The sequence below is a fragment of the Trichomonas vaginalis genome, chromosome IV (assembly GCF_026262505.1).
Source record: "Trichomonas vaginalis G3 chromosome IV, whole genome shotgun sequence".
NCBI classification, from domain to species: Eukaryota; Parabasalia; order Trichomonadida; family Trichomonadidae; genus Trichomonas; species Trichomonas vaginalis.
In genome coordinates, this window is record NC_067206.1 from 18,833,437 (window position 1) to 18,859,707 (window position 26,271).

The 26,271-nt window shown below is 34.8% G+C and overlaps 12 protein-coding genes and 1 pseudogene across 13 annotated transcripts, besides 10 other annotated features; 9 read left to right on the top strand and 4 right to left on the bottom strand.

Moving 5' to 3' along the window:
• Positions 1-17,975: part of a mobile genetic element that runs on past the window's edge.
• Positions 893-954: a mobile genetic element.
• Positions 1,075-1,189: a mobile genetic element.
• Positions 1,569-1,677: a mobile genetic element.
• Positions 1,819-1,927: a mobile genetic element.
• Positions 4,787-4,926, top strand: TVAGG3_0124250 (uncharacterized protein; the record flags this gene model as incomplete). The annotated part of the gene is made up of 1 exon (XM_051223670.1): positions 4,787-4,926. A coding segment is annotated over one exon (140 nt), but the record flags the coding sequence as incomplete, so codon positions are not given.
• TVAGG3_0124260 (organellar and viral DNA polymerase type B) lies at positions 6,124-6,639 on the top strand (the record flags this gene model as incomplete). Its single annotated transcript, XM_051223671.1, has 1 exon — positions 6,124-6,639. One exon carries the CDS (start codon positions 6,124-6,126, stop codon positions 6,637-6,639), a length of 516 nt encoding a protein of 171 aa, XP_051108657.1.
• On the top strand, positions 6,745-7,065 carry TVAGG3_0124270 (organellar and viral DNA polymerase type B; the record flags this gene model as incomplete). Its single annotated transcript, XM_051223672.1, has 1 exon — positions 6,745-7,065. One exon carries the CDS (start codon positions 6,745-6,747, stop codon positions 7,063-7,065), a length of 321 nt encoding a protein of 106 aa, XP_051108658.1.
• TVAGG3_0124280 (KilA, N-terminal/APSES-type HTH, DNA-binding family) lies at positions 7,925-8,749 on the top strand (the record flags this gene model as incomplete). Its single annotated transcript, XM_051223673.1, has 1 exon — positions 7,925-8,749. A coding segment is annotated over one exon (825 nt), but the record flags the coding sequence as incomplete, so codon positions are not given.
• On the bottom strand, positions 8,935-9,120 carry TVAGG3_0124290 (uncharacterized protein; the record flags this gene model as incomplete). The annotated part of the gene is made up of 1 exon (XM_051223674.1): positions 8,935-9,120. The coding sequence occupies one exon, from the start codon at positions 9,118-9,120 to the stop codon at positions 8,935-8,937; it is 186 nt and encodes a 61-aa protein (XP_051108660.1).
• On the top strand, positions 12,742-13,317 carry TVAGG3_0124300 (organellar and viral DNA polymerase type B; the record flags this gene model as incomplete). The annotated part of the gene is made up of 1 exon (XM_051223675.1): positions 12,742-13,317. One exon carries the CDS (start codon positions 12,742-12,744, stop codon positions 13,315-13,317), a length of 576 nt encoding a protein of 191 aa, XP_051108661.1.
• Positions 13,886-14,278, bottom strand: TVAGG3_0124310 (uncharacterized protein; the record flags this gene model as incomplete). The annotated part of the gene is made up of 1 exon (XM_051223676.1): positions 13,886-14,278. The coding sequence occupies one exon, from the start codon at positions 14,276-14,278 to the stop codon at positions 13,886-13,888; it is 393 nt and encodes a 130-aa protein (XP_051108662.1).
• Positions 14,303-14,557, bottom strand: TVAGG3_0124320 (uncharacterized protein; the record flags this gene model as incomplete). Its single annotated transcript, XM_051223677.1, has 1 exon — positions 14,303-14,557. The coding sequence occupies one exon, from the start codon at positions 14,555-14,557 to the stop codon at positions 14,303-14,305; it is 255 nt and encodes an 84-aa protein (XP_051108663.1).
• TVAGG3_0124330 (uncharacterized protein) lies at positions 14,621-15,049 on the top strand (the record flags this gene model as incomplete). The annotated part of the gene is made up of 1 exon (XM_051223678.1): positions 14,621-15,049. One exon carries the CDS (start codon positions 14,621-14,623, stop codon positions 15,047-15,049), a length of 429 nt encoding a protein of 142 aa, XP_051108664.1.
• On the top strand, positions 15,077-15,652 carry TVAGG3_0124340 (uncharacterized protein; the record flags this gene model as incomplete). The annotated part of the gene is made up of 1 exon (XM_051223679.1): positions 15,077-15,652. A coding segment is annotated over one exon (576 nt), but the record flags the coding sequence as incomplete, so codon positions are not given.
• On the top strand, positions 16,681-17,121 carry TVAGG3_0124350 (uncharacterized protein; the record flags this gene model as incomplete). Its single annotated transcript, XM_051223680.1, has 1 exon — positions 16,681-17,121. The coding sequence occupies one exon, from the start codon at positions 16,681-16,683 to the stop codon at positions 17,119-17,121; it is 441 nt and encodes a 146-aa protein (XP_051108666.1).
• Positions 17,438-17,975: a terminal%2Cinverted (terminal inverted repeat of Maverick-1B transposon ID:TVAGG3_0124160).
• A 1,543-nt stretch (positions 17,976-19,518) lies between these two features.
• Positions 19,519-21,378, top strand: TVAGG3_0124360 (ribonuclease H-like family; the record flags this gene model as incomplete). Its single annotated transcript, XM_051223681.1, has 1 exon — positions 19,519-21,378. The coding sequence occupies one exon, from the start codon at positions 19,519-19,521 to the stop codon at positions 21,376-21,378; it is 1,860 nt and encodes a 619-aa protein (XP_051108667.1).
• A 205-nt stretch (positions 21,379-21,583) lies between these two features.
• Positions 21,584-21,692: a mobile genetic element.
• Positions 21,693-21,833: 141 nt separating this feature from the next.
• Positions 21,834-21,942: a mobile genetic element.
• Positions 21,943-22,062: 120 nt separating this feature from the next.
• Positions 22,063-22,125: a mobile genetic element.
• Positions 22,126-24,492: 2,367 nt separating this feature from the next.
• On the bottom strand, positions 24,493-24,996 carry TVAGG3_0124400 (annotated as a pseudogene). Its single transcript has one exon. A coding segment is annotated over exon 1 (504 nt).
• A 459-nt stretch (positions 24,997-25,455) lies between these two features.
• Positions 25,456-26,271: part of a mobile genetic element that runs on past the window's edge.

A 26,271-nucleotide genomic window follows, 5' to 3' on the forward strand; every position in this document is an offset into this window, starting at 1 on the left:
TCAATCGTTTTGTCAACACTTTTCAAAGGAAATGTCATATGGTATGCACCAAAAGAAGTTGTACTCTATGACTCATTCTTGGTATCTTAAACTCTTTCTCGCTGCTGAACTTCAATGTTCCCTCAGAAGAGAGTTCGACATCTATGTTGTCAATAGTTTCTTTATTTATGAGAGTATCTATGACTCCAGCAATTTTATCTATTCTATACCCAGCTCTGTTAGGAAATGTTATAACACTTCTTTTGTCATCTATTTCAATCTCTATGAAATCTGTTTCATCTGTTATGAAAAAAGTTGCGATAGTATTGAAGTCAACAACTCTGAAAGCAAGCGCTTCATTCTGAAGACCTAAGTTTGTTTGTAGCTTTACTGTCCCGTATTCTTTTGGGCCTGTACTTTGCAAATAGAACAATATTTTATTCTCATTAAAATATGACTATTGCTGCATATGCGTATGAAACAAATGAAGCAAGAAGAGCACATGAACTAGTAAACGAAAACTCAACTTTAACCATTGAAGGCAATGATTTAGTCATTGACGATGGAAAAACTAAAAAAGTCATTGATTTCGATACTTTTAACACTTATGACCCATTCATTACAACAAGCAAGGTTCCCATCATAAATGATGGAACGGTGCAATATATAAATTCTACAGTAGATGCCTCATTAGTGAAAGTATTAAATGTTCTCATTGAATTGTTAAAGAGCTTTCGATTTGACGACAACATTAAATGCCTAAAGAATTTAGTCATGAATGAGAAACAAATTCTCGGCGTTGCTGGTAGCAGTAATGATGTACACCTTATGACATTAGAATATTATAACGAACATAAAGATGAACTGAAAGGAGAGAAGGGTGACACCGGACCTCAAGGACCACAAGGAATACTGTTATATACGAAAACGATAAAAACCGTTTGACAGAAAAGTGACAACTTTACGTGTCAAAAATATAAAAAGTGATATTTTATTCATCATTATCTTCTTCATAATTTATTTCATATTCTTCGTCTTACCAACAAAAGATGGGAATGTGAACAATTGCGGGCAATTTTTAGCCATTTTGGCTTGGAACTAGAGCCTGCGAGGTACATGGATAGTATCAGTACCTCACAGGCTCTAGTTCTCTATATGGCGCCGAGAAATTTTGGTGAAATGGGGTCGCATTTCACCAAATTTTTTCGGCGCCATAGGATGAATTGGAGGGTGAGAGATATTATTTCATACAATACTACTCTCAGCCTCCAATTCCCAGCCAAAATGGCTAAAAATTGCCCGCAATGTGAACAATTGCGGGCAATTTTTAGCCATTTTGGCTTGGAACTAGAGCCTGCGAGGTACATGGATAGTATCAGTACTCACAGGCTCTAGTTTCTATATGGCGCCGAGAAATTTTGGTGAAATGTGTCGCATTTCACCAAAATTTTTTCGGCGCCATAGGATGAATTGGAGGGTGAGAGATATTATTTCATACAATACTACTCTCACCCTCAATTCCCAGCCAAAATGGCTAAAAATTGCCGCAATGTGAACAATTGCGGGCAATTTTTAGCCATTTTGGCTTGGAACTAGAGCCTGCGAGGTACATGGATAGTATCAGTACCTCACAGGCTCTAGTTCTCTATATGGCGCCGAGAAATTTTGGTGAAATGTGGTCGCATTTCACCAAAATTTTTTCGGCGCCATAGGATGAATTGGAGGGTGAGAGATATTATTTCATACAATACTACTCTCACCCTCCAATTCCCAGCCAAAATGGCTAAAAATTGCCCGCAATGTGAACAATTGCGGGCAATTTTTAGCCATTTTGGCTTGGAACTAGAGCCTGCGAGGTACATGGATAGTATCAGTACCTCACAGGCTCTAGTTCTCTATATGGCGCCGAGAAATTTTGGTGAAATGTGGTCGCATTTCACCAAAATTTTTTCGGCGCCATAGGATGAATTGGAGGGTGAGAGATATTATTTCATACAATACTACTCTCACCCTCAATTTTAATTACTTAAACTCATTCTATTTTTTTGACATGTAAATGTCACTTTTACTGAGATCTGACACAATGTCAGATCTCTTTTTTTCGTATATAAGAATACAAGGAATACAAGGACCTCAAGGCGAAAACGGTTTGAATGGTGAAGATGGAAAGGATGGAAAAACTGCTAAATCATGGATATGGAACCTTATAAATACTGGTTTAACAGCTGCTTCATATGGAGTTCTTCAATACCAAATCGGAAAGATATGGGCAGTACTTGGTGAAGAAGTTTTAGATGACGTTAAAAATGCTTTGAACTTCATTTCAAATGGTTCTGATACTATTAAAACTTTATCTGGTTGGATGCAAGAAACAAGGAGTCAAATAGATACTGTAAGACGTATAGCAAACAATGCACGTACGGGATTGGATACTTTACGAGAAGCACAAAATACACTAAAGGAAGCAAATGATATTCTTGGCTCAGTATCAGACATGCATGAAGATTGGCTTAAAGGTATTGACAAATCTTTAAAAAATCACAGTCAGTCTATTGCTGACTACAAGAAAAGTATAGATTTTTTACATAGTGCTATGGACGTACATGATGGAAGCATAAGGAACTTACTTAATGCTAACAATAATTACCAGGAACTATTAAAGCATTTATAAAGTCCTTTGTAAAACCTGGTGCTCTAACAATTAGGTCTTTGAGAGCAAGAGCATTGAAGTCAAGAGATGCAGAAACTCCAACAGAACCTACAGAAGGAACTGAAACAACAGAAACTCCAGAAGAACCACCAAAAACCAACAGCTAATGAAATATTGTTCGAATATTTTCCAAGGTACTCTGTTCTCATTGCATACATTCAAGAAATACTTAAGAAAGCAGACTTGACTTTAGGAGATGATGAAAGTTCTGTATATCTTTCGTTCCAGTTTCAAATAGCAGAACTTTTGAGACAGATATGCTTAATGTATGACAACATCTCTGATTTCACAAGATATGATGACGACCATGACCCCGAACACGGTGAAGAAGAAGTTTTACAAACATCCATTAAGACAGGAAAGGTTTTAACACAAAGTCTCATTATTGACACCAAAGATGGCGAAGTGGACGTTCTTCAAGCTGAAGAAAAATACTTCTTCGGGAGGTGGTGGTAGGCATGAACTTGAAATAAATGAGATAGAGAGAAATTAGCCGAAAAAGCAGATAAAAACCATGTTCATTATATAAGTTCAGACGAACAGATTATAACGGACTACCATGGATATTTAACACAGGATGAACAAATAAGCACTGAAGATGTTAATGAAAGAAGATATAAATTCATTTGTGCTAAAGGTTATGATATACGCTGTACTGTACAGTATGACACAGGTAAAGCACCAGAAGCATTTGGTTATAACGATGAAATTTATGCCTCTACTTTCTTGTTAACGGTGTATTAGTTGAACCAAGATTTACATTGAGAGTTAAGACAAAAATAACCGTTGAAGATGCTATTAAAAGTAAAGCTGACAAAGATGAACTTGACGCAACGAACAAAGTTTTGAAATCTCATAAACACAATATCTCCGATATAAATGAACTTCAAGCTACATTAAATAGTAAAGCTGACAAGAACCATACACATGAATCCTTCACTACTGTTAGAGCAGACGACATAATATTGAACTATACCCCTGGTTCAAGTGCACCTTTAGAGAATCCAAGTACAAGCGTAAAAGATACACTAAACTCCTTAAATAACAAATGTATGAACATTGAAGGTCATGTCAGAAACTTTGAACACATGAACTACCAGCAATGTTAGATAAGAAAGCAGACAAAAATCATACACATAACTCCTTCTCAACTGTTGCTATAGAAAGTATTGAAGGAACGGTTGGCGGAACTGGTGGGGAGGGCGGAGTCACGTCGCATGCGGCTGCATTATATTATAAACCTCCTAACTTTCCACAAGGTTTAACATCGAATGAAAACATAACAACGAAGAAAGAAATTAGCTGTAAAAATGTTTATGTCATGGACGATGAAAATAATGTTAAATTCACTGCTCAAGATTTATATGATAATAAAGCTGACAAGAACCATACACATAAATCCTTCACTACTGTTAGAGCAGACGACATAATATTGAACTATACCCCTGGTTCAAGTGCACCTTTAGAGAATCCAAGTACAAGCGTAAAAGATACACTAAACTCCTTAAATAACAAATGTATGAACATTGAAGGTCATGTCAGAAACTTTGAAGCATATGAACTACCAACAATGTTAGATAAGAAAGCAGACAAAACAGAGCTTCAAACATTAAAGACTGAAATACTTCAAACATTATATCCTATAGGCTCTATTTATACGTCAATGAACTCAACAAATCCAGAAACAGTTCTGGTTTTGGTACGTGGAAGCAGATTGTAGATAAATTCTTATACTGTGCTAGATATTCAAAGCAAACAGGAGGTTCGAAGAAAATTGGAAGCAAACCTTCCACCGCACACTCATACAGGAACTACAAACACAACAGGTAATCATTCACATTCAATAACAAAAAGAGGTTATACAAATCTTGCAGCAGGTTCGGATAGACAGGGAATGAATAGATATGATATTTCAAGTGACCCAGTAGATTCAAGCACAGGTATTTTCTGTGGAACACAGGTAATCATTCACACACTTTCACAACAAATCAACAGGCTCGGGTGCAGATTATATGCCACCATTTGTGACTGTATTCGCATGGTACCGCGTTCAATGAACGCGCTTGAGCCTTGAATAAAATCTTTAACTTTACATAAATGAGCTTGAAAGAAGTATTCGAACAACATCCATGGAGGTCATTTAAGAAGTTCAATGAAGCAGCAAAAAGTTGGGGATTTACTAACAGAGCTGAAGTGAAAAAGTTCTTTGACAAAAATGTTGTACATCAAACAAAAATAAACCCTTACGACTACTTTTTACCAATTTACTCCAACACTCCTGACGCATACCAATTTGACACTCTCATTCAAAGCAGAAAAGGAGGACATAAACCATTCCTCATCTTCATTAATGTTAACACTCGCAAAGCTTTTGCGTATATAATGAAAAATAAAGGAACTCGTGAAGTGTTAAGAGTTTTACAAAAGTTTGTAGCAGAACATAGCCCAAGTACTTTAACATCAGACCAAGACAGTGCATACCCTCAGCAATGAAATTCACAGAATTTCTCATTAAGCATAACATAACACACTACACTACTGAAGACCATAACCATAACATACTCGGCATCATTAACCGCTTCATAAGAACGCTCAGAGATTTAAACCAAGAGCGAGACTTTACCGAAGAAACAATGAAACACTTTCTCGAAGTATATAATTCCTCAACACATTCTACAACAGGACATACACCAAATTCAATGACACAACAACAAGAAGAAAAGTATATACAAAAGAAACGAAGCCAAACACAAAATATCAGAAATTCAACACAATTTACCCTCATTCCTGGTACAAAAGTTCGTGTAGTTCTTGACGACAAGCCGTTGACAAAGAAACGTTTAAGGTTAAGTCGAAATTATTATATCGTAGACTCTACGCAAGGTAATGGATATCTTATAAAAGCTGCCGACGACTCTATTGCGTTTTACCCTCGTCATAAATTAGTCGAAAGTAGTAATGGCAAACTTGTTGAAACCATTGACGAAGCAAAGCGAGGAGTGGTTATTGAAATACTTGGCTATAACACAAACGATGACACTTATAAAGTAAGATATGACGGAGGCGTTGAAGATGTTATACCATCTAAGAACTTGAGAGAGTCGAAGCCAACACATCTGGGACCATTAGAGCGGGAGTACTGGAAAGACAAAAATAAGCCAGAAAGAATAAGAAAATTCTTCTAAACTTTTTCATTAGATGTAAATCAGACATGAATGAGAACAGTCATGATATCATTAATGGTACCATTTATTTTATATATTAATGACCAAAAAATAATGTTTATGTTAGCATGTTAGATCTAACACGTTTTCTAACCACTTTTCTAACATGGTCTAAAACTCTCGAAAATCATGAATTTTTGACATTTCCTTATGAAAGAAAAATAACGCTAATTTTTTTCTAAGAAAAATTTTTATCTTGTATGTAAAGATATGATTTCAACAATAGGTTCTACAACACTTCAAACAACAACTTCACCAAATTCATTAATCATGAATCCAACATCTATGTTAGTAGAGATGAAAAGCTTCATTCCTTCTTCATATACTTTTGAGACAGAAATACAAAGAATTAAGCAAGAACTTTTAACAAGTAATTTAGACTGTAGTGCGAAAGATGAAACAAATGAACAGTATCTTTATGACATGCAGGATATTATTGACCATTTACCCAAATTGCCTGAAATCCAACAACAAAAGCTCACTATTCATGAATTCGATGAAATAGAAGTGAAACCAACTGATTCAGTAGAAATAAAGAAGTTCATACGTAAAGTAAACTATGAATTCCTTGGTTTTCATTGCAACCATAAAGTTATGAACAAAGATTGCGACATGGTATATAAGAACATCTCTGACATATATAAATCTGGGGAGTTTAAGACATACGACAACTTTGCTTCATTAGTTGCTGAATGTGTATGGCAGATAAGAGATAAAGATAAATGATGTAAAATATGGAATGGACAAATAAAACCAACAACTTTTGAGTTAAAGAAAACTATTGACGGCTTAGTTGTTCTAGCAGGTCAAATTTCAATGTATAACGCAAAAATGAATCCGCAATGTTCAAAATGTAAAGCAGCAATGAGGAAATATAACTACTCCGTCAAAGAGATAGAACGTATGCGAAACGACTATGCTGACTTAAAGAAAGAAGTAGAGAAACCAGCAGAAGATAAAATGGACATGTTGACATTTCTAAACAAAAACTATCCAACAGCTGACGATTTCCTATTATCTGACGTCAAGAAGAAGTATAAAGAAACTTTCGGCATTGTTAAAACTTTTGACATACTGACAGAAGAAATAGAAGCTACGAAATTGTTTAAAGTCATGAACCATCGCAACATATACCATGTAAAACGCTTGTAAATAGTTATGTTAGAAAAGTGGTTAGAAAACGTGTTAGATCTAACATGCTAACATAAACATTATTTTTGTCTGAAAAATGACCAAATTTCATGAATTTCATTAGTTAGAAAAATAACGCTAATTTTTTCTAAGAAAATTTTTTATTTTGTATGTAAAGACAGTAATGTCAAACATTGAGTTTGAAACAGTTAGAAAGATTGACAATGACACCAAAGTGGTTAGAATAGGTGATTTAAACGTAAGATACTCAAAGAAATACAACAAATATTCTTTGTCAGACATTATATCTCCGTCTGGAAAGAAAACAAAGGACTGGGTTAGAATTGCTTCTACTCAGAAAATTTTGACAAGAAATCCTGAGCTTATGATATCAGTAGCATTTCATGGAACAAGAGCATATCTTATAGACAAAAGTCTTATACCAATAGTTTTGTTATGGTTAGACCCAGTTGTTGGATATAACTTCATAACTTATGGTTCATTCGACTCAGAACGTTGCAGTGAAGGCTTACTTTACATCGTTCAGAAACCGAAGGACTTCAATACAAAGAGATATAAGATAGGAAGAACATATAATATAACTCAAAGATATGACAGTACAGTCAATAGAGTCAAGGTTGTGTTCGTTAATGATATGAGAGCTGCTGAAACAGAACTACTTGAAAAGTTTGAGAAAATGTATGGTGCTCCCATGAAAGGTAAAGAAACGTTTGAAGTAGATGAGATAGATAACGCTATAAAATTATTTGACGAAGTTGCTGAAAAATACATGTAAAGCGTTTATTTTTGGTCTTTTGTGAAAGTCAGAAAAAATAAAGTTAGTTTTAAAATTATTTTTATTTTGTATGAAATAACAGTAATGTCAACATCAGAGAACACAACAACTGCTATCGTTCATGAAGCCATTAATGAAGAATACGAATACATACAGTATAACAAACAGTTACGTCTCATTCGTTCAGTCAAAGATGACATGTACCAAATGCAAAGTATAATGAATGCTCTTCGTTCTACAAAGCAAGCATATCATTGGTTTGAAAACCAACAGACAAAAGAACTTTTAGAAGAATTTCCTCATATGATTGCTTCCCTCGGAAAACCGAGCGAAGAGATTCCGTACGAAAATCGCAAGAATTTGGCTCCTGGTTTGAAAGGATATTATGTTCATAGACTTTTAGTAAATGCTGTAGCAATGTGGGCTTCACCTCGTTATGCTTGTTATATTTTCATGATGTTAGATGAACTATATAAAGCAGAACGCGAAGATATGGAAAAGAAACTTCATGCAAAAGATGAAGTCATTGAATCCAAAGACAAAAGCATACAGAAAAGAATACCACGTTCAGTACCAAAAGGAAAGGAAAAGAGTTATAAGTATATGATATATACTGAAGAGTTGGAGAAAGAAGAAGATAAAGATATGGTTATGTTGCATTTAGTGAGAAGAAACAACAAGAGCTTTTATGACTTAGCTAAAATATATAAATCTGACAGAAACTGGTTCTATCGTGAAAACTTACCGATTTCAATGACACCGAATGAAGATGTGAAACAAATAGTTCAAGATACGTTACCTCAAACACACTATGACATCAAAGGTTGCACAATACTTACATTCAAAGAAGACTTAACATTACTGAAGGAAAAAATAACAGAATATTTCGATAACTTCAAAGAGGAAGAAAAAAAAAAAATCTCGTCGGGTGCCACGTTAGAACCATAGTGGAGAAAACCATGATAAAAACAAAACGCTCCATGTCGATCATAATCGACGAAGTGCAAATCTTCACTTCGTCAAGTTTATTTTGTTTTTACCATTTAATTGTTGTAAAATGTCGATATGAAGACTAACCAAAAATATATTTTTGCTTAAATGACGTCAGGGTCAATTTCTTCAACCATTTCACTTCCTTCGTCAATGTCAATAGAAGCTTCTTCAACCTTTGGTAAGAATTTCTGTATAACATCTTTGTTCGTTATTGTCTTCAGAGATGAAGGATAATATTTCACATTTGTTTCACCCTTCTTATATTCTTTCTGTTCGGAAAGATTCATAGCAATACTGAAGAAGTCAATGTTAGAGTTCTTTATGACAGTATAATGAGTATCTTTGACATTCACGAAGAAACTCTTTTGTTTCAAAACTACTGCTAACTCTTGTGAAGTATAACGTTTGCGGTCAATGACGATAGCTAATGGTCTGACATACTGACCGAACTTAGATTCTTTCACAAACTTCTTGTTAAAGATAACATTAACATTTGAAGCATTATTGAACTCATTCTTGATGGCATTAGCGAGAGCATTGTATGAAAAGAACTTGCAATCTTGCATGTGTTTCATTATAATAAAAAGTTCGAAATATTTTAAAACTAGCCTTAAAAAATCTAAGCTAATTTTTTTCTAAGAAATTTTTTTATTTCCTACTAAAGATGTATCGGAAGTTGTCTAAGTTAGAACACTCGGAAATAAAACAACTTCTTACAGAAGCTAACATAGATGTTGCAAAACATTACGCGACAAACAAAAAGCACTCGCTGACATCCTCAATGACTACAATGGTGAAATAACTTATGATAGAATTCATGAGTTCATAAATGCAAGAGCATTTCCTTTAAATGACGTTGCTATTGACTTATATCATAGACGTTCAGTACCTCATGAAGTAAGAAGAGAAATGTTTGACATAACAAATGCGAACGTTGGTCATACTCGTAAAGCTCTTTCGCATGATGTTCGTCAAGATGTTTGACATAACAAATGCAAACGTTGGTGAAACACGAAAGAGAGACGACACACTGAAACAACAGAGAAGAGAGATGTTTAAAAGTGCTATAGAACAAGTTCGCAAAGCTAATAATGTCATTCGTTCCATTGACGACAAACCAAAAGAAGGTGAGAGATGGTTAAAGAAAGATGAAGAGAATAGGAAGAGAAATGTGAAGTCAGGCAATAGACTCATTGACTTTAACATCGAAGCTTTAGATGAACCAAACAGAGACTACTTACACAAACATTTCGGTAAGGTTTTCATGAGACTCTTAGAGAAGATTAAAATAAACTCCCAACAAAGATGGATGGTATGTTATAAACTTGGTGGAAAGTATGAATGTTCTACGTTAAACCTCAATAATATTGGAACATTACTACATCAGCTCTTGAAGGAGAACGTTATATCAGAGATAGAAGCAAATGCTGCAGGTAATGTTGAAATGCACTATGACTTCTTCTTGACAAACATAAAGAATCTTACTGAAATAAAGATGTATGATTTAACTGAATATGAAGGCTTAACGATGTCAGATGTTAAGAAAGGAAAGCCACAGAAGCGACCATATAGAGATGAAAGCACACTGACAGAAAGACAGAAAAGATTATTGAACAGACTTAAACAAAGGAGATAAACAAGATATAGATGACTTCTGGAATGAAATCCTTGGTGAAAAGAAGTTTTATAAGAAGAGAAGCGGTCAGTTCTGGAAGTATCTTTGCACATTACCTATAAATCTTGAACGCTACCAAATCTTCAATGAACTGAACAAAAGAACTGCAACACTTATGACAGAGGACAATTGTTTCGTTTATGCTTGCATTCAGGCTGGAGTAAATGAAGAAACTATTGACCACATGAGAGAAGTCATTCGTGTTAGAGACTTTCCTCAAAGTAAAGTACAAGAAATTTCTGACGCAACAGGTATAGCATTTAATGTTACCATTGGTTACTTCAATGACTCAAGACATAATGAAATAAAGAGATACATACCAAAAGAATGTAAAACTGTTCGAACTATTGACTTACTTCTTGTTGAAGACCACTACATGCTAAATGAAAGACTTCCAATGACAACATATTTCATTCGCAACTATATAGAAATCTTGAAGGAGTGTGGTGGAATGAACATTGAGAAACAGATGAAGATTTATACAAAGAGAGAAGATAAATATGTAGTTCGCATGGATAGAACTACACCGCTATGGGATGTTATGAAAACATTGTGGGAGTGCAAATATTTCGAACCTATTTCTTATGGAGAACTTTTCACATATACGACTGACTTATATAAACAGAACCTTGCACCATTTAAAGATTTGACATATACTCCAAAGTATTGTGTACAACTGAAGAAGAAAGCCGAGTCAAAAGAAGTAAATAAAAATAAGTGCAAGTTCATTCCTGAGCACGTTTTCTTTGCTGACTTTGAGTGTAGTACGGATGGCTTTCATAAAGCTTTTAACATCTGTTATGACAGTGAAGATGGTTCAGTGAGTGAAAGCATTTGGGGTCAGAACTGTGCAACAGAATTTTTGGAACGACTTCCTGACAAGAGTTTAATATATTTCCATAACCTCAGTTATGATATAAACTTCATCTTAAGACACATGACAGAAGTGAAAGGAACTCCCATCATTAAAGGTTCACTAACAATGCAAATAACTGGCTTATATAAAGGAAGGGCAATTATTATAAAAGACTCTTACAGTGTTATAAATAAGAAGCTTAAACTATTTCCTGCTATGTTTAACTTACAAACAGGACCGAAAGAAGTATTTCCATACAACTACTACAGCAGTGTTTTGTTAGCAAATGACAACAGAACTGGTGTCATTTCTGAAGCATGTAAGTTTATCCGGGATGCAGATACATTTATGAAAAACATAGATTCCATCAAAGGTTGCAGAATAGATGAAAACCACTTCGACTTAGAAAAATATAGCACATTTTATTGCAAACAAGATGTAAGAATTTTAAGAGAAGGTTTTGTTAAGTTCCGCAATGACATATTGAAAGAATTTGATTTAAACGTTTATGACTACGTTAGTATTTGTTCAATTGCTAACAAATTATTTGAGAACAGAGTATACTTCCCGAATGGAAATCTTTATGACCTCTCAAATAAACCAAGAGAATTTATTTCGAGATGCATTCAAGGTGGAAGATGTATGCTGTCAGATAACATGAAACAAAAGAGCGAAAAGAAACTCATTGCTGACTTCGACGCTGTTTCATTATATCCATCCGCTATAGCAAGACTTTATACTTTAGAAGGAATTCCAAAAGTATTGAAGGATGAGATGTTAAGCACAGAGTATCTCATGAGACATTTATTCAACGACGACCAAAAGGAACCCATTGGTGAAAAGTTTATGTCTGGCTTCTTTGTTCTCATTAAGATAACAGAGATTGGAATACATAGACACTTTCCTTTAATAGTTTGTGACCCTGAACTAAATCCAGAACTTAACGTTCCCAGAAGTTCAAACACTTGCTGTTTAATGTATGTTGACCATATAACATTACAAGACCTCATAAAATATCAAGGTGTCAAATGTGAAGTGTTGCAAGGATATTATTACGATGGAAACAGAGATATTAGAATAAGAGATGAAGTAAAGAAGTTGTTTGAGTTAAGGTTAAAGTATAAGAAAGAAGGAAATCCTTTGCACGAAAATATAAAGCTCATTCTGAACAGTATTTATGGCAAAACTATTCTATCTCCTATTGAGTCAAAAATAACCATAGTAAATGACAAAGATGCTATAAGATATGCCATCAGAAACTACAACCATATAGTGAAGTTAGAAGGTTTGGATGGTTCAGATAAAACTATTTTCAAGCTAACGAAAAGCATTTGCAGACACTTTAACTTCTGTCCACTTGGTGTTAATATTCTATCTATGTCGAAGAGAATAATGTGTGAAGTATTCTGTACTGCTGAAGACTTAGGAATGGACATCTTTTATAGCGATACCGACAGTATGCATCTCTACAATGAAGATATCCCTCGTTTAGCTGAAGAGTTTGAGAAACGTTATGGAAGAGTTCTCATTGGTAAAAACCTTGGTCAATTTCATAGCGACTTTGCAGAAATCACACCTGGAAAACAAAGTTTAGCATACAAGTCAATATTTTGTGGAAAGAAGACTTACATAGACTTACTCACTAACGATTTAAATGAAGTTGCATTCCATGCACGTTGCAAAGGTGTCAAACAAGACGTCCTTGCTTTAACAGCTAATGAAATGTTTCCTGAAGCTATACAATGCTATTACAATGAAGATAAAGGTTTAATGGTTCCGCAAGGAAAATTTGACAAAGACTCTGAGTTCAGTGTTATGAAACTTTACAAAGCACTTCATGATGGTCAAGAGATTGGATTTGACTTATGTAAGTCTTCTAGTCCTTGCTTTGCTGAAAAGTTTAACTTTTCTATTCAGACTAAGACTTCATTCATAAGAAAGCTTAAGTTCTGAGGTCATGAATGAGAAAAATAATAAGGTCATTTATTTTTGTCAGCAATGAGGTCATTCGTGATAAAAATAAGCCGCTAGCGGCAAGGCGAAGCCCATGTTGTCATTTACAATACTGCGATGGTAGAGTTTAAGAGTTGTGCTTCAATGTAGAGACAGTCCTTATGGTCTGGAGGTAAGAACACTGGGCAGTTATGGTCATGAGTGGAGAACATGTCTATCCAAAACTCACGATTGAAGCCAGTTAATTTATAGTATTTAGGGTTAGGAAGTGGTGAAGTTCTTGTATGACCAATGAACTCATTTTCAACTCCCTTACTTAAGTTTGAATATAATATAGCTTGCTTTCTATCCCAAATGCCAGGTGTTACAATCTTTGAAAATTCATTTTTCCTCGGAAGCATTGCATCATAATTGAAAACATTCTTGAAGTCTTCATTGGGTTCAGAGATTTGAAACCTTATACGTAATGGATTTTCTTTCTCTTTAGCTACTTCATTGAATGGTGAATATATAACAAACTGACAGTCATGAGTTCCATCTTCATTTTCATTAAATTCATAATGAAAGTCTATAAGTTGTGGCGACTACCTTCTTCTTTCAGTTGTGCAAGAAACTCACGTAAAGGCTGTAAAGTTTGTACTTCAATGTTGAACTTTTTCTCGAACATCTCATTAAATGAAATCATACATTGTTGCAATGTTGTATCGTCTTTAAAGTATTTGTATATGTGAATGTTTTGGGCGCTTAAAGACTGTTCGTCATTTTCTATCTCGACTTGAAGTATAAAGTCAACCTTTCTGAAAGCACGTGTTATATACATAGATGTTATGCCAATGTACTTCTCTTCATTTATGTTCACAATCCAGTCTGTTGGAAACTTAAACGTTACTCTGTTCCCCTTTATTTTGACGTCGGGGTTTTCACTACTGAACGCAACAGTTAAAGGTATTTGTCTATACATTTAATTCGGATAAAAATAAACCATTTACTCTTTCTTTGCTTCAGCTTCTTTAGCTTTTTGTTCTTCCTTTGCTTTTGCTTCTTCTCTAGCTTTCTTCGCCAGCAAACGTGGGTTCTTTTGTCTTCCAGCAGCTAATGCAGCAAGTTGTTTTTCACTAAGTTTTCTCTTTGGTCTCTCTGGCTTTTGTTCTTGTTTTTGTTCCTTCAGTTCGGATAAAATTTGCTCGCGAATTTCTTTCTTCAATGCTTCAACATCTATGACCCCTTGGGTCTTGTCCATATGACTTGTCTGAGTTATTTGACTGCGGATAAAAATCTAACTTAAAACTTTAACCGATGTAAAATGAGCTTGTCAAAATCAGAGCGAGAGTCTATTATATTAAATGACGCAAGAGGAATACAACATCCTTTCTATTACGTAAGTCAGAGTAAAGATGGTAAAATATACGTAAGAAAAAGAAAGGTTCCATTAGCGAATGCAGAGAGCGACAACATTAAGGTGCATGACACCGAGGGTGAAGCCCATATAAAACCTTCTATTCAAACTGAAAAGTCAATAGAACCAGAAGAAAAGAAGCCAGATGTTCTTTCAATAACGAACCAAGAGCTTATTGCAAAGTTCGTGAATTTCATTGAAAAACAAACCGAGTCAAAGAATCCTGACCCACCAGTGAAAGAAGTTGAGACAAAAGAGAATGTACAGTTCATTGAAAATGTCAAGAAACAACTTCCACCACGAATGCCAAGAAGAAGAGTGAGAATAATGAAGTAAATAGATATTTTTATCTGAAGTAAATACATGCAGAACGAACAGTTAAACGAATTTGCTCCAGCAGAGCATATTCATCAGATTCGCTCATATTTCGATATCATAGACAATGCAGTTCAAATTGGTGACACTAATAGAAAATATTCTGACGCAAAGATTCCATCACAACCTGGAACTGCTAAAGATAACACATGGGTAACATTCAATCTCTCACCTCCTGGTGAAAATATGTTGGACCTTTACAATACATTCATTACGTATAAAATGGAAGGTCAATTTATTGTAGATAAAGAAATTGGTTCAGGTTCCAATAAAACAAACCCACCAGGATTTTGGATTGGTTTCGATGACGCTTTCTATGCAGTTGCTGGATATCAAATCCTTGCAAATGGTCGTATCGTATATTCTCAAGACAACGCAAGAGAAGAAGCATATATAACTTCAAACTCACAAACTACCGAACAAATAAAGAAAGTAGATGTTTTCTCAAAGACTCGACATGAAGATGTATGGAGTCATTCGGGAACATGCAGAACAGGACAAATTGTTAGTGGTCCAATTACAGCAGGAAAGTCATTTGATTTTAAGCTTCGTTTAAGAATTCCTGTTAGAAGATTCCTTCCATTAGAAGCTATTCGATTTATTCCAGCTTTTGCAGGAAACATTCAGCTTAAAGTAAAGTTCAGTAGCGACGCATTACAATGCACATCTATATCTGTAAATGATATCATTGCTTTCAATCCAACTCTTAAAGTTGCATTTGCTTCAGATTCAAATCCACCGACAAATAAATTTGTTCCATGGAATGAACCATTCACTATGATAACGAAGGCAATAGAAGCTAGTGGAACAGTTACTATTACAACTGTAACCCAGCAACTATTTCGAACAAAGATGGATTTTAATGAATGTTTCATTCATCCAAAGTCATTCTCTTTAGACCCTAACATTTATACAGAACTTGTAGAACATTATACAAACGAGGCTTTATGTTTTCCTGTTAAAGTTATGGATTGGATTCCTATGGACGGTTCATTCTCAAAGAATACAGATAGTTCAAGTGCAACATTTACAGCAGCTTATACGCCTATTAATGTTAAAAGTATTTGGGCACTATTTAGAAAGAAAGACAACTATTATGTTAATTTTGAGAACCCTAAGTTTAAATATCTTCAGCTTTCCATGGGAGCTTATGGAAATATGCCTGCAGAACCTGAAAAATCATATGGACCTGTATTTTATGAAATGGTTGCGAACGCTTGCAATACAAACAATGATATGATAGGATTTAATGAAGATGTTATGAGGTCATTGGTGGATGATGGTAGTGTGGAACATAAATGGGATAGCTATGACAACACACATTTCTTATGTGGTTTTCCAACAGAAGTGGACTTTTGCTTCCAGCAAGGTCAAACATCTACTGCTCCAATAACATACAAATTGTCTGTTAAAGGACCTATTGAACTAGCAACTGAAAATGTACCAAAGCCACTTATTGGATTTATGAGGGATTGTTGCTTTGCCATTCAGGTGCGTGCTAATGGCATCCCATAATAAGATTAGATGACTATAACTTAGCTACGGACGACAGTGAGGAATAAAGGATGAACGTTTATTTTTAAAGCTTATAAATGAGTTCTTCATCAAGCTCTCGTGAACCTTCACCATCTATGAAACAAACTTTACCAAACGATTATGGAGCACCTATTGAATATTTCTTACGAGCTGCACAATGGCAAAGAGCAGTCTCACCAAGGTTAGGTGTTCCACCAGCTCCTGTCAAAAATAGCATTTGGTCAAGTCCTTATATAAGATATGGTCTCCCACTAGGTTTGCTAGCTACAGCAGGAGCAGTTATGATGTTGAAAAGAAATAAAGCAAATGTTGTAAATAATACTGAAGTAGCTGAAGTTAAACAAACTCCAACACCTTCACAAGCAAAACCTTCAATGACTCCTGAACCTATGGAAGTACAAACTCCTGTTCAAAAGTCAACTCCTAAACCGACTCCAACATTTAAACCAGAACCTACTCCTCAAATAAATCGTAAAACTCCTGCGTTTCCTTACTGAAAAAATAACGTTATTTTTATTTAATATTAAAATTTTATTTGATTGAAATGACGATAAAGTCACTGAAGCAATGAAACAAAAGTTTTTGGTAGAATACATTAAATCAGGAACTATTCCAGAAGGTTTTTACATTCATACTATGAAGGATGGTAGAGTTCAGTTTAGAAAGATAAAGCAACCATTAGATAGAAGAATATTTGAGAAAGATTAAACTTCATGAGGACAACATTGCTAAACTTAGAAGAAGTTAGAAGTTGGAGAAAGCAGACGACAGTGAGGAATAAAATATTTCATTAGTTTTATTTTTACTGAAAATTTTTATTTTTATATAATGACGAAAACTATTGAGATAACAAACTACAACGGTCATGAGTTCAAGAATTTGTTCTTCGTTCCTCGTGAAAATACATTCTATCAGATACGAGGGAGAAAGGGTAAAGTTAGTTTGAGCGTTTATGACTACAAGCATAATGGAAAGTTTATACAAGCATAGATACAAACGGTAAGCGTGTTTCATTAGCTTTGTCAAAACTTACACTATAACTATGACAGTGATTTTGACCTATATGAAGAAGAAAGTGAGTTAGAAGATTATGAGCTGTTATATGAAGCACAGCAATGGGAGGAGTTGCAATACTTTTGTAAGTGAGAACGTTTATTTTTACAGTAGTGAAGTCGTTTGTGAAAACATTAGTGAGGTGAAGTGGTTGGTGGCTTTGTAAATATTTAAGGTTAAGTTAGTGTTGTCGTTTGTGTTGTAAAATATACGTTAACGGTTTCGTAAAGTGTCAAATTCACATATAATGGGTAAGGAGGCGCGCAGTGCCGCCGTACCCATGATATGTATACTAACTCCTTCGACTGTAACTTCGATTGTTGTTCGCCCAGTTCCGACTGTAGGGTCTACAATTAGTTGGAATACATTATCTTTCTTTCTCCTGATTATTGATGTCTTTCCAACTCCAGTGTTTCCCATAAATATAATTTTATAGTTAATTGGGAGTTGAGACATGTCAATAAATCGATTATATAAAATGGGAGATACAAAGTGATGGACCCAAAAAAAATATATTTTGTAATAAAGAATAGTACCAGCCATAATCATTCCAAAATGCATTTGAGATTAATCAAAAAGCGAAATATTGAATATGAATTTCAAATAAAATTATTAATTTAGGAAAAATTACTTATCAAAAATAAATTTTATAGAAAATAAGATATAATTACCGTTTTTTAAATTCTAAATTCCATCAAAAAATTCTTGAAATTTGGAATTTTAAGATAAATTTTAAGAGTTTTGAATCAATCATTCCGATTATATTTCAAAAATCAGAAAACAGAAATCAATTTGGAAACACATGTTATTCATAAAATATGGCATTCCAAACGGGAACCGCGGTTGGTTACCATGGATTTCCGTCACCGGTCACATTTTAAAGATTTTTAAAGCCTTATAAAAATATGCTTTGTAAATCATTTTTTGTAAATCGGCAAAAATTTGGTAATTTTCTTCAACTAATAAATCTGCGAATAGCATTTATAATACAAGAACAATCTTTTAAAATGCGTTTGATTCATTTTTGTATAATTTCATATAGGCACATATATTCTTCCGGGACTTTCCGTGATTTTACCGTAAAATCATTAGTTTACACCAATTTTTCCGTATTTTGAATAGTTTACTGCACTTTTTCCGTAAAATTGAGTTACGGGAATCCGCAAAATTTCCGGACCTCATTTTTCATAGAATATAATAATAATATTTGATAAAAAGATATATTATTTATATTTTTGATTTTTGAATTACGGAAAAAGTGAATTGATAACTTGATTTTTTTATATGGTTAATTTTTCAAATGATATTATGAAGATCTAAAATATTAAAAGTAAAAAATTGAATTACGGAAAAAGTGAGGTCAAAGGTGAAATAAATTTGCAGAACAATTTTCATTGAAATAAGCTTTATTTTTCATTATTAATAACAATGCAAAAAAATATTTATCACGGGTTCAAAATTTAAAATTAAATATTTTAATAATTTACATCTTATTCTTTATTTTATATTTAACCCGTGAAAATATCATTTAAAAATTGAATATATTCAAAAAGCTTTATTTTTATTATGACTGCATGGGATCCTCATGTATATGATGAGTGGATTCCATTTAAGAAGACGAAATATCCACCAACTCCTGAAACATTGGAAACAAAGTGTGGAAAAAATGTTTCACTACGATCGGCTATTATGAGAATGAGCCTAATCAATCAGACAAAGGAAGGCTCTTTACATACTGTGCCGAATGTAGTGAAACATTAGTTCAAGGGCAGTTCGTGCGATGCATTAAAAAAAGCAGGAAAAATGATTTTAAAGATCATAAGTGCAAATTTTTACTCCCAATGCCCAACTACGTTCCTGCTGAGCACCAAGTTGAGAATACTCAGCAAGCAGTTGGCTCTGGTAATGATCCTTCGTTAGAAGAGATCATTGCCAGGCTTATTGCGAGCCTAGATATAAGCCTTTATGCCACAATGAAGCCAGCATTTAAAAGCTTCCTAGAGAGCTTCGCCAAATGGCTTAAAAATAAAGTCAATCGCGAACAGGGCATCAACTTTACAATCCCAGACATTGAGTTCACACGGCGCGGTGTCAGAGAGGCATTGATTACTTTAGGCAAAACAGACTCCTCTCGGGGCCTAAAGTTCTGCGAGGAATTCCGCATCTTCTCAATTTCCCTGGACTGCGGAACACACGGCAGCCGTCATGGTCTATTCTCTTGTGTGTGCAATCCAGGCAAAACAGATCGCCACCAATTCTTCGACACAACAATTTCGACTAATTGGACATACGAGGACTACCATACGTGGTTTGATTCTCTTAAGGTTAATAAAAACCACGTAGCTGGAGTAGTCGGAGATGGTTTGCCAGCCCAGGTTAAAGGACTCTGCCACTGGAGGCCAGAAGGAGCCCTTTTCCCTGGCTTACAAACCGTGTACATTCGTTGCCTTAACCACGTCTTGAACAATGCTATTGTCCACGCACGTAAGCAATGTCCATTGTTGAATGAACTGATGAATAGAGTTCACCAGATTATCATTATCTTTAAGAATCACGATATGAGAGCGAGATACAAGATCAGGGTTCCATCAATCCCGGAAACTCGCTGGCTCTACATATATGATACTCTGTTTTTCATCTTTGATAATCTGGAAACAATTAATACTGCTTTAAGAAGTGGAGATCTTCCACTATCCCTTTCCAGAGCTACACGTGAACAGTTACAATGGACACGTGATGGAATTCCTCCACTCTTTAAAGATGCTTTAATGATATTCAAGCCATTAAAGCAACTTCAATTATGGCTGAAATCCAACAAGTCCATGGGTGCTTATGCATTCCTGATGATACAACAGTGCCAAGGGATGTTGGATGAAATGGCAGGAAGATTAACGCCAGATGGTGAAGAGATTCTCCGATCAATCACTACAATATTCAAAAATGATATGAAAGAATATGGTAGAATTGATTTGCTTCGGTTTGCTTTCGGCTTTACACCGTTAGCAAGGAAGATCATCAGAGACAAGAAGGGTTTTGGAGGAAAGACAAGCTATCCACCTATAATGCAGTTGAAAGATGTGCAAGTCCCAACGATTCCTTCCCTGAGGATCATCAATCGCGAGATCACATTTGAGAAACTCGGCGAAATCCTTGAAGAAGAACGAACAGAACGTGTTGACGAGGTAGCCGAGCATGATGAAGAGATCCGGCAAGCAGAAGAGGAACAAATGCTTAACGACGATCATGCAGCCGAAACAAATGCCGATGGTTCGAGGAATTCCTTGGTCTGGGATGTTGTAGATGAAGAGATAAAAGATCTATACACATTCATGATAACAATCCTCAGACAAAGAGCAATTGCCGAATCAACAGTTGATCCGACGATCAATAAAGACGATAGAGCCAAGGAATTGAGTGATGCTTACGATTTCTTCATAGAGCAAGATGATTCCCATCTTATAAATGGTCATCATCTTGCTCAAAATGATGGCAAGTTTTGGTACATGAATGGCATAAAGCAACTAAAAGCAATAAGACCAATTGGAAAAAGGATGATGTCACTTTCGTGCAGTGAAGCAGATGTAGAACGTGTAATATCTGAATTGCGAAAGACAAGAAATTCAATGAACGAATCATGCAAAGATGAATATGTAGCATGCCGCTTCTTCATCAAGTTGAATGATGATCAATTTGATATTTGATTTTGTTTTTTAATAAAATTTATTAAATAATTTGTTTTAATCTTATATACGAAAAAAAGAGATCTGACATTGTGTCAGATCTCAGTAAAAGTGACATTTACATGTCAAAAAAATAGAATGAGTTTAAGTAATTAAAATTGAGGGTGAGAGTAGTATTGTATGAAATAATATCTCTCACCCTCCAATTCATCCTATGGCGCCGAAAAAATTTTGGTGAAATGCGACCACATTTCACCAAAATTTCTCGGCGCCATATAGAGAACTAGAGCCTGTGAGGTACTGATACTATCCATGTACCTCGCAGGCTCTAGTTCCAAGCCAAAATGGCTAAAAATTGCCCGCAATTGTTCACATTGCGGGCAATTTTTAGCCATTTTGGCTGGGAATTGGAGGGTGAGAGTAGTATTGTATGAAATAATATCTCTCACCCTCCAATTCATCCTATGGCGCCGAAAAAATTTTGGTGAAATGCGACCACATTTCACCAAAATTTCTCGGCGCCATATAGAGAACTAGAGCCTGTGAGGTACTGATACTATCCATGTACCTCGCAGGCTCTAGTTCCAAGCCAAAATGGCTAAAAATTGCCCGCAATTGTTCACATTCCCATCTTTTGTTGGTAAGACGAAGAATATGAAATAAATTATGAAGAAGATAATGATGAATAAAATATCACTTTTTATATTTTTGACACGTAAAGTTGTCACTTTTCTGTCAAACTGTTTTTATCGTTTTCGTATATAACATTAAAAAGTATTATTTTTATTCGTAAAGATATTAGACAGAAGGTGGCCAGCCTAATGTCTATCAATCTTTAATATTAGTAGTAATTTCCCGCATTTCTGAATGATGATTGATTAGCTTTGTTGTTATTGATGTAAAACTGGATAAGTATTAAATAATTATATTAATCTTGGCCAGGGGACTGCTGATGGCCAGTCAGCAGCGGCCACTATGAATCATTATAATTATTTAATACCTAAATTGAGGTAAAAAGCAATAAGACTTGCCGAGCCTCATGCCCCTACCTCATATAAATAGAATCACACTTTAGTGAATCAACATCAAAAAAAAAAAAAAAAAGGTATTGGGGCTTCCAGGCACTTCGTGCCCTCTAGCCCCGAAGATGTTTTGTCACTTTTCTGTCACTTTTCAGGGAAAAAACATTTTTATTAAATATAAAATGAATTTTACAAAACCACCGTTACCCTTCTTTGGAAATAAGAGTAGATGTAAAGATATTCTATTGAGAGAACTTAAGAAACTACCGAATGGTCTAACATTTGTAGATTTGTTCGGTGGAAGTTTCTATATATCCCATTTGTGCCATACTGTATTTCCTGACTCAAAGATTATATGCAATGACTTCGACAACTATATGAACCGTCTCAAAACATATACCAGACACAAACAAAATATTGAAAGAGTTAAAAGAAAAGATACCTATAGGTAAGATGGAACGTATACCATTAGATAAGAAAAATACTGTCAGAGAGGTTTTGAAAAAAAGCAGAGTATATTGACTGGGATAGTATATCTTCTAGACTATTGTATAGTGGTTCTATAAGAGTTCATGACATTGAAACACTTATGTCAAACGTTTTATATCTTAACTATACAAAGGTTTTCAAAGAGAACATAGAAAAATATACTGAGGGTATAGAGTTTGTGAGATGTCATTGGACAGAGTTGTATGAAAAATATAAAAACAAGGAAAATGTTTTCTTTATAGTAGACCCACCGTTCTATAACACATATGATTTTCAATACCAAGTAGACTGGACTTTGAGAGACTCTTTAGAAACTTTAGACGTTTTACATAACCATCCATGCTTTTACTTTACATCCGATAAAAGTGGTTTGGAAACCGTTATGAGATGGTTAGAGGACATACATGACTATGAGTTTAGATATGACAAGATAGAATATGAGAGAGGTCCTATAAACCGGAGAAAGTGTCACAACAAAGAAATTTTATTGGTAAGTAAATGTGGTTTGAAATAGGACTACTTGTTTTAGGTTTTTTCCATTGTGTCATTTACTTATTTGACGTGGCAGAAAGATATAGAGAATATGAAGATGAACCAATACCAGCAAATGTTCAGCATATGTACTCGTAAGAGATATTTTTATCTAATATTAAATGGACGCACAGAACTTAGCGAATGCACAGCAACCTGGACAACCAAACCCAGAGAATATTCCAAATGAAGTTAGAATACAAACTGCAATGGCAAACTATGGTCAAGTGCCAACAGATGTACAAATGCAAACTGCCATGTCAAATGACGCTGCGTTAGGTTTGCCACCATGGTATGCAAATATGAGATGGAAAGAGTTTTATACAAACCCTGAAGTGGGATATAAACAACTCTATGCAGATGACGCGAACACAGGAGTTGACCCAGAATATGTTTTCTACCAGAGGAGAAACAGAATGTATGAGCTGCAGTTAAAGAATGCAATGGAACTCAACAGGAAACGTAAGAGACTAGGCGGACATTAGATTTTTACATATAGTAAAATGGGTTTCTTTGGAAGAATAGGAAACTTCTTTCGAAATGTTGGAAGAGGTATATGGAATGGAATAAAATCTGTCGGAAGAGGAATTTGGAACGGAGTCAAAAATATTGGTAAAAGAGTAGGTCAGTTCGTTGGTATTATACCTAAAGACCCTGAACCAGAAGACAAGCTCCTGTTATACAACAGCCTGAACCTGCACCACAGTCTAGTTGGCAACCAAATCCAACACCTCAACCGTATTAAAAAATTATATTTTTACCGTTCGATAGTAGTTGTATATGAAACTAAGTTCTAAGTAAAACGCATGGTATAATGGAATTATTCTCTTCTTCCATCTGTTGTAAACCATACTTGAAAGTCTGAAATACTTCCACTTGGTGGTTCATATAGCTTTGTAGGTTTTTCGTAAAAGTCATTTGCCAAGCATAAAAAGAGTTTTGTGCACCAGAAAATGAAGCATGAACTATAATAGCATCTGAGTCGAAAACATTTTCATATGTTCCATTAGGGTTTTCGACTTCATAAAAGTTCGGGTGTACTGGATATTCTGCAGGCTGATTTAACATCCTCAAAAATCTATACCATGCCAAGTTGTTATATTTTGTAGAAATATAAACGTCTTCTCCAAGGTCTTCTATTCTATTGATTTTAACAGTTGCATTTTTTCCTGTCATATATAATATCGAGATGGTACTCTCCTTCGTCAATGTTGTACTGTTTTGCATATTCGAGATAGATATCGTTTATTTTTTCTTGAAAAGCTTGAAGAGTTGTTTCTAAGTTTACAAGCAAATTCACTTGTAAAAGTTTTCCCTGTTCAAATTTCTCATACGTACGTTTTTCTTTGTTATAGTATCGAATTTCAAAAGCGACCGTAAATGGGAAACCATGTATGGCTTCTGAAATGAACTTCATTCTACGAAAGCCAATAGCTTTTGTGACAGATGGGTCTCTTAGCCATCTTAGTGGGTAGTCAAAACGATAGCCTTCATGCTTTACGGTCTCTGTCTCAAACTTTTGACCGACATTCGTAAAAAGTTCATCTAATGGTTTAGTTGTAGCAACTCTTGAATTTTCTTTTTCTATTGAAAGCATATTTTATCTAGAATAAAAATGTCGAAAGAAACAGCGTCTATGAGAGAAATACAACACAACCGACAACTCATTTTGCAAGCTCTAAATAAGAACACAACAAACTTTTCAAACTATTCTAAGATATCTGAGTCATTGAAAGAAGGAAACTTAAAACTGACGATAAACCCAATGACAGATGAGTTTCTGTTTCAAGACAACAAGAACCATACTGTTTGTATAAATCCAACAAAAGGAACTTTAAACGAGAAACCTATAAAAGAACTTCTTTTGAAAGCAGATATTGACAACAAAGCTGACAAAGAGTATGTCATTGAAAAAGTTCAAGAAGAACATGACAGAGCAGATGCAACATATGCAACAAAAGAACATACTCATCCTGAACTAGCAGACAAAACATATGTTGACAATAAAATGTCAAGTGAAGTGACAAGAGCTGACAAAGAATATTCTAAAAAGACTCATACACATACCATTGCAAATATTACAAACTTACAAGAAACCTTAAACAGGAAAAGTGACGTTGGACATACACATACCATTGCAAATATTACAAACTTACAAGAAACCTTAAACAGGAAAAGTGACGTTGGACATACACATACCATTGCAAATATTACAAACTTACAAGAAACCTTAAACAGGAAAAGTGACGTTGGACATACACATACCATTGCAAAATTACAAACTTACAAGAAACCTTAAACAGGAAAAGTGACGTTGGACATACACATACCATTGCAAATATTACAAACTTACAAGAAACCTTAAACAGGAAAAGTGACGTTGGACATACACATACCATTGCAAATATTACAAACTTACAAGAAACCTTAAACAGGAAAAGTGACGTTGGACATACACATACCATTGCAAATATTACAAACTTACAAGAAACCTTAAAACAGGAAAAGTGACGTTGGACATACACATACCATTGCAAATATTACAAACTTACAAGAAACCTTAAACAGGAAAAGTGACGTTGGACATACACATACCATTGCAAATATTACAAACTTACAAAAACCTTAAACAGGAAAAGTGACGTTGGACATACACACGATTTCTTCGCAACTGTTGGTATAGAAAATATTGCAGGAACGGTTGAAGAACCTGATGGAACTGGTGGGGATGTATTAAATTGGAAACCTCCTAACTTTCCACAAGGTTTAACATCGGATGAAGACATAACAACGATGAAATACACTAGATGTAGAAATGTTTATGTCATGGAGGATGAAAACAATGTTAAATTCACTGCTCAAGATTTATATG